Genomic DNA, 12,398 nt, shown 5'->3' on the forward strand with positions numbered 1-12,398 from the left:
GCCGCGCCGCGCCAGCCGCCGCCCGCGGGACCTCCTGAAAGGGGAGGGCTGCAACGGGGAACCCACCCCCCGCCCCGCCGTTTCTGCGGCATCTGAGGCGAGATTTCACATTACGGTCCCCGGTTCTCCAAGGCATTGAAGAAAGAGGGAAAAGTCCTTAGAAAGGCTAGCGATATCCACAGCCTGGTTTAGAAAAGGTGCCGCAGAGAGGGACACAGATACAGAGTCACTTTGGCAAGCCTGCCTCAGACAGCCCACACAACTGCTTCAACAGCGAGTCATTTTCAGGTTAGCAGATCCAAATAACAACCCGCCCAGCCTGTTGTCACACTGTGGAACAGCTTTTGTGACCAGCGGTTCTACAAGCATCTGCCCTGTTTCTTCTCCACACTTCCAGCAGTCCTGCCAGTTCCTGGCAAACAGCCTTTAACCACGTTTAAGGAAGGAATGGAAGATGGTCTAAAATACAACTGAACATCTGACTGCTTAACCATATAAGTAATCCACTAGCCATTTAAAATTCATTAGGCATCTTTGCATTAAGCCTAGAGTTTCCCTGTGAACTTAGAAGCTGTTCAAAAGTGTTTGGCTATGGGGATGGCACAGTACTTGAGTAGTGTTCAAAAGCTAAGCAAGATGTGCCTGAATTTTTTCAAAACGCTCAGGGAAGATGGATTTATCAAACATAATCAGAGGTGAATGCAGAACAGCAAAGCTGAGCTTAGCAGCAAGAATGGAATCAAAGGTAGTTTCAAGCCAAAACAGAGGTGGGGAAGATGACAGTAGCAGGATCCTTCCTTGGCATGATGACCAGTCAGTACAGGTAAGCACACTTGCTCCACAGGGAGAACGCTTTAGCGGAACAAAGTCAAACATTTCTCCTACTCCAACAAACACCTTAGGCAGAAATTATTGAACTGCCTGAGGGAAGCTGCACTCCATCTTTCCTGGAAAAGTATTTTTGGCAGTAATATAGCCCACAGTCACAGGTTAAAAAGAGCGAGAAGAGAGAGTGCATGATTCTATAACCCAACTGTTACACTGTCAGTCCTCCTGCAAAGTGGAGGAAACCTGGGCTGATGGTATGCTTCCAGTGATTTCTGCTCTTTATCCGCTACCATCCTGAGAAACAGTCCAACAGCCCAAGCACACTCAAACAGTGACACTTACAGAAGAACTTTTCTTATTTCTATAGTGCAAAAAGGTAGTAGAAAAACCTCTCTGCTGAGATGTGTGGTAGCGAGACAATACTGCCACTAGAGGGACTGCCACGGATTAGTGAAAGCCATTAGGATTATAGCAACATACTATGAAACTATCAGTGAAAAACCTTGGTATTTGCCTAAAAAACCATTCAACCACTTGCTCTTCTTTAAGAGCAAAAGAACAAAATAAACCAATTCCAAAAGTTTACCTTCAGAAATATCTTCCTTAGCACTCTGTCCTGAATCAATTGACCCAAAAGAAGTATCTTCCAGCAGTGATCCTCTTTCAGTATCGCTCCCTTCTTCAGCTTCTCTATTATCTGAGAAGTTGGCTTCTTCATGCTCAGGTGGAACATTAACAGCCCTCTCTTCCTTCTCTTCAGTAGGCTGTTCTGACCACTTATCTTCAAGCTGCTGAGATTTCTGATTGCTGTCATCAATGGCATTTGGGTTTCTGTCATATTCCACCTCTTTTGCACCATCTAAGACAGACAGGGAGACATGAATTAAGCACTGAGCTAATGTGTATGTCTTACCCACAGCTGTCTCCAGTGAAATACTGCATTTGACTAAGCTTTCTTGACACTTTAAACCCTTCAGCTTGCATACTGCTTCCAGTATATTCTCAATCAACTTTCAGTAACATCTAACTAAATGCTTACATGAAATTTATACAAGGTATCAACCACTGACCAGATAGTGAAATATTTTCATTGTTTGTGACTTTATCAGAAATCACATACTTAACATTTACTACTATAAAAGGAGCCTTGTTAAGATCGTATCTTATAATAATTGCACATTAATTAGAAAAACCAGCAAGTCTGTGCTGGACTCTACTGTTAGTTCTTCCCCCATCTGTCTGTTCAGTATTTGTATTTATGTGCTCTTTCATGAATGCGGGCAAAAATACGATGATAGGGGCATCCGAGATTTTAGGTGCATGGTTTTAGTGCCTGAATTTTGCATTAATCACTGGATCTCTCATAATTAGGTGCTAGCTAGTTCATAAAAAGAGACTGCTCTAATGTGAATCCCTATTTCTTGAGAGGAGGAGGTATAGACATGACCTGATATGACTCCTTCTAGCCATATCCATGCCAGGATCCCACTTTCTTGCACAAAACCTGTCCCGTAACAACAGACACACTGAGCTCAACATTTTCTCTCAGGATTTGTCCCTGGGACACCCATCACAATGCCAAAAATATGCATTAAAAATAAGAAAAATCTGAGCAGATTCCACAGAGCCTCTTTCAATTCTGGTCCCTCACTCTCTTCCTACAGCTCCTCTGGGTTACACAGTGTTATCTGGGATAGGGTTTTACTTTAGTTTCATCTGTTTCTTTACTGGTTTAACATCCTACCTTGAAAGTGCAACTGATGATCTTCCTGTTCTGGAATAGATGCAAGTGGGACACTCTCACTAGCAGATGAATATTTACTCCTTAAAGAATATATTAATTCTTGAATATCATCCATCAGTGCGCTCTCCTCATCATACAAGTCCATCTCTTTCACCACCTCCTCTTTATTTTCTGCTGCTCTGGAATCCAGAACTTTTACCACAACATCCATAATGCTCGATTCTGAAAACTCAAGTATCTGGTCCAAAGCTTTTTCTATATCTTCATTATTATGGCTTGCCTTCCGAGCAAGCTCCATCTCTACCTTCATGTCGTGAAACATGGCTTCTATCCTAATCACGTGTTCAAGCCCAAGGTACTTTTGTAGACGTATTACACGCTTCTCGTCAAGAAAATCTCTTATTATTGTGAGCCGCTTCACAGCCTCACTGAAGTCTGTTTCAGTGTCATTTGTGGCTCCTGAGTGGTCAGCAGGACTGGGGAAATGTGCAGATTGCTGGTGGTCATTTATTGTATGCTCTAAGTTTTGCACCTCTTTTGAGTCTCTCTCTGAAATGCCCTCTGGGAGATGCTCTTTTCTTTGGTTAAAGTCATTGCTGTCTTCTGTTTCAGGAGATTGGAAATTATGTTCTTCCACAGCTGATGGTTCCTCAGCTTCAGGAGACTCCTCATCATCTTCCATGACATGTTCCATCTCATCCAGTTTAGCATCTTCAGTCACCGGCACATCAACCTCTTTGTTCCCAGTCTCGCTTATATCTTGCATGCTGATTGGTTTTTTAGCCTCCTTAGAAAATGAGCTTGCTTTCTCTTCTGTTTCGTAAGTAGGATTTGCAGTTCCTGAAACAGCTTCACTCGGTACTTTTAATTCAGGGTTTGTACTTCTAACATTTTGTCTATCAGCCTGTACATTTGCAGCCCTTGCTTGTGACAGCATTGCACTTGCAGCATTCTCATCTTCCAGTAGCTCTTCCTCTACTTGTTTCAGGTCAGGGTCATCTTCAGCATCTGGCTCTTCAGACTGCAATTCTGGTCTTAGTGTTCTTTCTTTAGCTAAATTTGTGCCAAGATTTCTGTCTGAATCTACATCCTCAGTACGAGCAGTTCCTTGCTGAGTAAGAGTCTCTGTATTAGTATTCTGTGTAGTGCTTTTTGACTTTTCTTCAGGGGAACTTTTCTCAATGCTTTCTTCAAACACTGTCATCTTGCCAAGATTTCTTGAAAGCTCGTCTTTCCTATCTGCCTCTGAATACTCAGTCTCATTTTCCCATGGCCTAGGTTGTTTGACAGCTCCTCTGTGGCTTGGGTCTCCCTCCTCTGCAGGGGCTTCTCTCATGCTTCCCCTTTTTATTTCAGGTTCTTTGTTAAGGGAGGTGGTTTTTTGATTTTCATGATCAGTCTCCCCTGTTTGTTTCAAAGCTTCTTCATGTCTCAGAAGCTCTTTCTCCACAGACTTCACCTTCTCTTTTAAGAGGTCAGTATCTCCTAAGTCACTTTGAGATGCATTTTTTATCTTTTCCACTGGTTTGTCTGGAACATCATCAGAAGGCTTGTCCTCAGCTCTTCCTTCCTCATTTTTTTTCTCCCATAACTTTTTGAGCTTTAAATCACTTTCCAAGTCTTCTTCCAAGGTGTCATCCTTGAACTTTTTCTCATCTTTCTCTATTTGAGCAAGTGGTACTCTTTCTGGACTTTTGTTCATATGACCAACAGCTGGTTTAAAAGCATCTTGCTTGGTTTTAACAAATGATTTGAACTCCAGATCGTCTTCTGGTCTAGGCAAAACATGAGGATCAGGCACAGCAGTACTCTTTAGCTCTTCAGTATGTAACGCAGTTCCATCAACCATGAGCTGCTCTTCAAACTGTTCAGTTTTGCTGCTTTTTTCTTTTGAACCCAGTTCACCTGTACCTACAGGTTCCTTTCCAAGGAGTTCTTTGGAGAGATCCTGAGGCTGAGTTGTTGCTGGTGCTTCTCTTTTACTAATTAGTAACACCTCATTCTGTTTCTCTTTTGTTTGTTGAGATTCAAACCTGTCCGCAGTTTTACTGTCAGGTGACTTCTTGCTCTTACTGAAAGCATCCTTAAGAATTAATACATCTGAATCATGTTCTTCCTCATTGACTTTTTGGTTATTTAGCTCTGTAGCACCCTTTGCATCTTCATCAAGTTCATGGTTTTGTGACTCAATGTCATCATTTTCATCATCATCTAAATCTGCTGGAGATGTAATTTCATCCTCTGCTGTAAAAGACAGCAAAGGGATTTCTTCAGAGCGATCTGCAAAGTCTGGCTCCTCCTCTGCATCATGAGAATTAATGCTCAAATCTTCATTAAAATCATCTTCCAGCGATGTAACAAGGCGAGTCATCTCATCATCTGATACAACAGCATCAGCAGTTGAGCCAAATTTGGTTTTCAAGTTCACAGAGAGCTCTCTGTTTAAAAGTGTATAGGCATTGACTTCTTCACTCTCCTTGTCAAGTTGACTGGTTTCACCCTGAGGAGTACTAATGTTTTTGGTATTTTCACTTTCTAGCCCTTTTAGCTTCCCATGTAGCATTCCTTTCAAGTGCTCATGTGCAAGTTGATCTCCCTGAGAGTTTTCTTCATGACTATTGACACTGGAGTCTCCCCCAGTATTTTCAGTTCCTTCTGTAAGAGAACTTTGTACTTCCTCTGTCATGGCGAGGGCTTCCTTGTGTTCTTCTGTGCTTAGCTCAAGATTGTCTGTCTCCAACGCATCAAGGGACTTTTCTGTATCAACCTGTTCAATCTGCTCATCCCTTTCAATTCCTTCAGCTGGTTTTGTCCCCAGATCACTTGATTCAGTTTCCCCTTCATTTGCTGTCATATCTTGCAATGACTTCAAAAGCTCATCCACATTATAATTATCAAAATCATCCCTTCCGCCATCAAAGCAAACAAAGTCTGTTTCCTGAAATGAAAAAAAAATATGCAGTCACAAATATTATTTTCTTTATGGTAGTGATGAAACCAAATACATTTGGTTGGTTAGAGAGAGATGCAGCAGCAAAGTAAATTATATTAATCATGCAGGATTAACCCCTTGAGTCCTTAACCAAAACTCTCTTTGAAATCAGTGGAAGTTTTGCCCAAGGACTCTTAAAAACCTAAATAAAAAGCTTATGGCTTAGCCCTGTCAAAGACCTGCTAGTAAGGAACAAACTGGAAGTCAGCAATGGAGTTGAGAGTGTTATAATTTACTCATCATATATCCTGAATTAAGAACAAGTCTATTGCTGAGTGCCAGTGAGGAGAAGAAAACAAGCATCACTAAGCTTGTTTGTCACAATCTTTAATTGGTCTCTCCTCAAATGACCAAGTCCTCCAAGCATGAGCTGCCTGTCACCCAATTTTTGAAAAAAAAACAGCAGTGCAAGCCACTGAACATGATTTCATAAGGGTCTGAAGCTGCATCCACAAACAGGCCTTACACAGCTCTGGAGTTACTAGCTATTAGTGCATGAAAGCCACTTATGTGTGTAAGAGTTGAAGGACCAAGTATAGAATCAAAGGGCTAAGGGTATCAGGTTTTGTTTCTTTCAGACAGTATTTTAAACTTGGAAAGTTTGCGAGAAGAAACAATTCTGAATACACACCAAACAGCCCGTGTGCAAGACAGCTAGCAGCAATCCTAGAGCTCAATCCAAACAGATTTTGTTAGAAGAAAACCAGAATATTCAAAAGAAAGATCAATGCCCACAGTTTGGGCTGATGCTTACACACTCATCCACATACATAGCTGCACAAACTTTCCACCCCTCAACACATATGTAGCTGCTTACTAGCAAAAGGTAGCTAAGGATCACTGATATTCCCATTCTCCTCCTCAGGGATTTTATTGAATGCTGAGGTAAGAAACAGTAAGCGGCTCAATTAAAAAAATAACAATTAAGACTTACATCTGTTGGTAACTCCAGCTCCTCATTGGCATAATTATGATTTATTTCAAGTAAATCCTTTGGAAAATATCCAAAATCGCTTCCAACCTGACAGAAAACAAACAAAAGCAAACAAAACATGGTAAAGAAGCTTCTGAAATAGTGCAACTATGTTAAAATCCTAATTACAGACCCTAGTAACAAACAAATCAAACTCACTCTCAAATATGTCTAGATGAAGTTTAACACAGTGAATAGAAGAAAAAGATTAGCAATGCTTTGTTCATGCAAGAGTTTCATAAAGATTTTATACTTACATTTCACAACACCTTTGTGAAGTTGCTAAGTTTTACTGTTCTTGTTTTAAATCCTGACTTATAACAAATTATTAGGAGAGCTGGGAGTGAAACCCAATCATTCTGGCTCACGTGCTTTAACTGCTATTGTGCACTCTCACTGGTACCACATATGCCTCAAGTATTTTCTCAAGCAGGAGGCAGAAGAGGATCTTTGACTAATAAGATTTACATCCACGCACACTATTATAGCCTGAAATATGCTCACTCTGTAGCTCAAGAAAAAAAATAATACTTAAAGCAGATTTTAGGAAAATGCAAAATAGCACCTGAAGTAATAATCTATTTTAAAACCTGTGTGGAAAATACACCCTCTTTGCAAATGCACTGTTGCTCTTCAGTGACTAATATGAGCAGAAATCAGTTACAGATGGCTATTTTCAACTGAGCCAATGTGCTAAGCCAAGGCAAACAGTGGAAGACAAGAATCTCTCTTATCAGTCACTGGATAAGATCTACACAGTAAAGCTCTCACTTGAGAGTTCTGACATTGGCTGTCAAGACGCCAATATTAATAGCATACTATCACTACACAGATTAGATAACCCAGGCAATTAGAGCCTGGTGGACACACCTAGAAAGTTACAGAGTTCCTAGACAACCAAAATATCTGGGGGGGGAAGTGTTGGTCATTTCCTCAATGTTTTGTTATAGAAGAAAGACAATTGCCAATTTTCTTGAAGAGTTTGTCTGCAAAAAGTGCTCAGTTAAAGATCAAATTAAACAGGAAAACAGCTGTACCAAAACAACCGGGGATATATAGATGTATGTATTGCTACACTGATAGCACTGAAATAGGTTAACTTGGGATGAATTTTTCTGGATTTACACTGGTATAAAAGAGAGGAAAATTGTATCCAGTAAATAATATGTACTAATTTTTTGTTGTTGCTATGCAAGCAAAGTAAGAACTGCTACACTATAGGGCTTCCTTTGTCAACTATTTCTCATTCAAATCTTACCTTCCATATATTTTTTTTTTAAAAATCTATTACCTCTCCACCTTTTGGAAACATATAGAGATACTTTCTTATGGAAAAAAGATAAGGTATGGAGCTTTATTATGGGGAATTACTGGGAATGGGAAATTAAACTTGACAAGTCAAATCAAAAGCTTGTCCTTGTGTGGTATAGTACAGTTTTATTCTAAATTGGCACACTTCTCTCTAAAAACCTCTATTCCAGTTTGAAATTATCTTTCTGAAAACAAAAGCCAAAGCTTCAAAGTAGCCTCCTTACAGACTAATCTCCGTGACTACCATTGTAATTAGGCATCACATTTTGAAACTTATTTAGCATAAGCCAAGCTGCTGACCATACAAGTCCTCTGCAATGACCCAGTTTGCCACTTACATGGTTTACGATCCATATGGGATCTGCATGCCCAAAATTTCATTTGCTTCTCTCCCTACAAGTCCTCTCTTGTAAAGGGAAAAAAATGCCTCATTGTGCACATAAAGACAACATTCTTCATTCTCTACAGATATGACAGAGGAAAGGCATTATGAATGCCAAGTAAATAAGGGAGAAAAAAGCGCATCCTTCAGTTCCACTCCCTTCCCAGCTAAAATGCCGTGGGTGGACAAAACACATAGCTGCGTGTGCAGTATCCATCCCCACCAGTGCCTGCAGGTGCAGCATATTCACTGATCACCACAGACCAAGAAACTAGCTTCTCGCACCACCTACCTCAGTGACAGAAAACAGACATCTGAGAAACAAGATGTTCATACGTTTTTAACCTTAAAGCCCACATCCCTAAAGCACAGACATCCCAGGTACCTGAAACTGCAGAACATAGGTCAAAGAAAGGAGGTGGTTTGGTCTGCCCTTTCTGAATGCTGGTGGTGTTAAGAAAACACAGAAACAATAGGAACAAATTACCCTGATTCTCTGGGTCCTCCAGACATACTCTGCCTTCCTGTCTTACCTTAAATTTACTCCTCCTGTCCTCCTTTCTACTACCCTATGTATAAGATTTGAAAACCAACCAAAAAATAAGCAACCACCAAAAAAAAACATGATCTGCAGCCAATTCCACTTCTTGTAATACGAGGCCAGAAATAGTTTTCTCAACCTTGAATCAAAGGAATAAAGTTCATCCCTTTGCTGCAACATAAAATAACAATCTTCTGCAGCAAGAATTTAAAGCATCTTTGCTGAAAGGTTTTGTTAAAAAGCAGCACCTTTCACATGAATTACCTAAAGTAGTTTTGGAGTTCTGAACCTTGATAAAGATGAAGGCAGAGTGCAAGAGAAATGGATATGAGGAAAGTCTATATAACACAACTTGATGGTGTGAACAGTGTGAGGTGGATGCTGAGGAAGACACTAGGTTTAGACCAGGACACGTTGCATCGGGCAATGAAAGCACCAGCTGTGCTCCACCTTTCGGCTTTGGGAAAAAATCAAGTATTTTCCTGGAACTGACGTATTCATGAAATGCATAACATGAAATCGCTATTAAATAATGGTCATAGAATATTGCCCAAGCATTTGGCTTTGCTGTATTAATGAGTTTTAGACAGCTCTGATAAAAACTGCATGCTATATAATGCATAGAATATATATTATAGCTGTGTTCCAGAATTTTTTCACATGCAAAATACTCACTGAGGTCAATAGGAGTTCTGCAAGCAATAAAGTGTACAAGATTGGGATCATAAACTAAAGGATCTATTTTGTTAAAATACAGCATGTTTGCTGGCACAGGGCAAAAAAATCAACAATGGTTTGAAAAGGGTGGAGTGAACTGGAAGAGCAAAGGCAAATAAAGCCCAGACCCAACTGCTATAGATTTTTCAAGCTTGGTGAAAGGCTCCTTCCTTATCAGATCATCTCCCTTCAGGTCAGAAATACTATTGTGTTTCTCATGGCTCCTCGAAATTGATTTCAGGATTAGAGCTTGTTTTTACAACTTGTTTGAAATAAGCCCCAGGTTACAGTGTCTGAAGTTTCTCATGCACACATTCCCCTAACCTCTGCCCCCATCTGAGGATCAGAATACCAGTTATCCCTTGATTTCATACTTTCCATTATGCCCCAATAAATACTTTCCCCCAAAACTTTGGGGAATGGAAAAAGACAGTAGGGTAGATGCAGGAGATCAAATGACACACGTGAGCACACGAAGTCACACCATGAGATCCCAGAAGGGCTGCAGCAGAAGGTAACATGCCTTCCACTGGAATTTGTTTGATCACAGACCTCAGTAGCTAGCCTGCTTTTAATTAGCAAGCACCAGCCTCCCCCTAGCTCCACAACTGCATGCAGTCGCTGTGCATAAATCAAGTTGCCTGGCCAAATCTGGCATGGGAAGTCACTGCGTGAGAGAGACCCCAGCACTATCTGCAAGTCAGGAATGGGGTCAGACATGCCTGTGCCCTGCTCAGCACGGAAAGGACCCACTGCAGCATCTGCACACTGGTTGTTGCATTATTACGATTAATGCAGAAGCAGTCAATCAAACCAGGGAAAAAAGAAATAAGTATTATAGCCACCAACTGAAAGGAATTAGTTTGTCATTACTGCCCTAAAAGAAACATAGAAAATAGTGTAACAATCAAAAAAAAATTACAGCAAAAACAGAGCTTTGCAATTCTTTCAAACCTGCCAACTTCAGCGTTAACTTGTTAAACTCAAAGCAAACATCCTTTTAACTTGGAGACACACCTAACTGTTGCATGAGCTTCCTATCAGTGAATAGTCAAACTGCATATTAACTCAGCAATTACCTTAAACCTGCTGTCTGATCTTGCAGCCTACATTACACCTTCTTAGAAGACGCAAAACTGGCCCCATGCTGCTACTCTGTGTCTCAAGAACTGGCAGCCCTGGAAACCTGTACCGGCTAATTAACCAGATTATTTATGGTACAGTACATGTCAGAAGGGAATTACCAGCATGATACAATTATAAACTCTTCTTTAACCACGTGCTGCAGTTTTCTGCTCTCTTCTGTACAGTTCTAATTGGATTCAGCTCCTGCTGAGAGCTTGGCTGTCCACACCCAGCCTGAACTGGTTAGAGAAAGCCATACATCCTGCTTTTCACTAAACCACTAGTCCCACAGTCAACACCCAGGTGCAGCTTCGAGCAGCCTCGACCACTGTCACAGGCAACTGTCTACCCTTTGTAGAAGAGCAGAGTAAGAAAGGGGGTTGAAGTAAATGATTCAGACACAAAAAGGTATGTGGGAGAAGCATGGGGAGGGGGCAACAGGGACCAGCTCTAAGCAACCTCCAGACTGCCAGCATTTTCAAGGGAAGTCCACAAAAATTGCCCTTCCTCCAGAGTATCTCAATTCTGCTTCTGCCAGGCAAAGAAGTTGTTTATCGTGAAAGTCGAGAGGAGTTTTCTATGAAATAACTGCAAGCATGGGGACCCTCCTTTCCCATTAACCCTGTCTTGATTGCCCAAAGATGGCGACTCAAGACAAAGCCACTACTCTGCAAGCTGCTACAATGCATCGCTAAAGCTGAAAGAGAGACAGACCTTTTTAAAAAAAATCAAATTTGCTGTAATTCTTTTTAGTTTTACTACTTTTTTTCCCTCCAATTCTGCATGCAGCTTAGATAAAAAAGGAAGATGGCAGCTGAATATTAGGAAAAAGGAACATGATTAAAACACGTACATGGAATGATCTTTAGCAGGATCATGCAGAGCGCAGGATGAGACCACATCACGTGTAAACACAAGCGCAGGCTTAAGCCTCCCTAGACGGGAAGGGAGGCTCAGCTTCCAGGCAGGCTCATGCCCTGCCATTTAACAGTGCTGCAATGGGAGGCCTTCAACACAAAGGCAGTTTTCTAACAGTTTTTAGCACACATTAGCGTTGCCCATTTTTCACAGCACTTAATGCCTTAGGTTTGATCAAACCGCATCCCATTTCACACGGGTCTCAAGATAAAATGGCATTCATGATGTTATTTAGCTATGTTCAAAACCCCAAGTGATCTCCTACCAGGCAAAAGGAAGGAAAAAACGACTACCAGCAGAAAGCACCAAGAAGAGCAAGTAGAATGAATGTTTTACAGTACTTACACTTCCAGCCCACAGCTCGGTTGATTTTCCTATTAGTTTGTAATATACGTACACTGCTTCTCCCTTCTTAAAATTTACAAAACGACAGTCTGGCCCTTTAAAATCCTGCATCGCCTTCCCTCGGCACATTAGCACTGTCCAAAGAAAACAAAAAGAAGAGTCTTACTTTAAAAATATTAATAATAAAACAGTTTCATGAAAAGAGTCTTTGCTAACTGGCAGAAAACAAGACCTCCCTGAACGCACCAGTTTTCTGAAGAGATAAGAACTTAACTCAAAGTATAAATACAATAAAGGATTATTTAAAAAAAAAAAAAGCAAGCTCACTGCTCAAGACAAGCGTTTGACAAAGCATTTAAGAATTACATATCAGAAACGCACTATAAAGCTAATTATTAATATAAATTAGACGGGTTGAAAGAAAACATCTGTGTCCCAGCGAAGCAGCCCTCAAATTATTCCACGTATCAACAACACCCAGAGAGCGGGTTTATTACAAGAGGGTTTTGCAGGAAGGGGGGG

General features: G+C 40.8%; 1 protein-coding gene across 1 annotated transcript; it reads right to left on the bottom strand.

Moving 5' to 3' along the window:
- Nucleotides 1-1,414: 1,414 nt before the first annotated feature.
- Nucleotides 1,415-12,010, bottom strand: LOC104459683 (melanoma inhibitory activity protein 3-like; the record flags this gene model as incomplete). Its single annotated transcript, XM_010078130.1, has 4 exons — nucleotides 1,415-1,687; nucleotides 2,573-5,510; nucleotides 6,499-6,585; nucleotides 11,877-12,010. Coding segments are annotated over 4 exons (3,432 nt in total), but the record flags the coding sequence as incomplete, so codon positions are not given.
- Between the last annotated feature and the right edge of the window lie 388 nt (nucleotides 12,011-12,398).

This window comes from Pterocles gutturalis, unplaced genomic scaffold (assembly GCF_000699245.1).
Source record: "Pterocles gutturalis isolate BGI_N339 unplaced genomic scaffold, ASM69924v1 scaffold31213, whole genome shotgun sequence".
Classification (NCBI taxonomy): Eukaryota; Metazoa; Chordata; class Aves; order Pterocliformes; family Pteroclidae; genus Pterocles; species Pterocles gutturalis.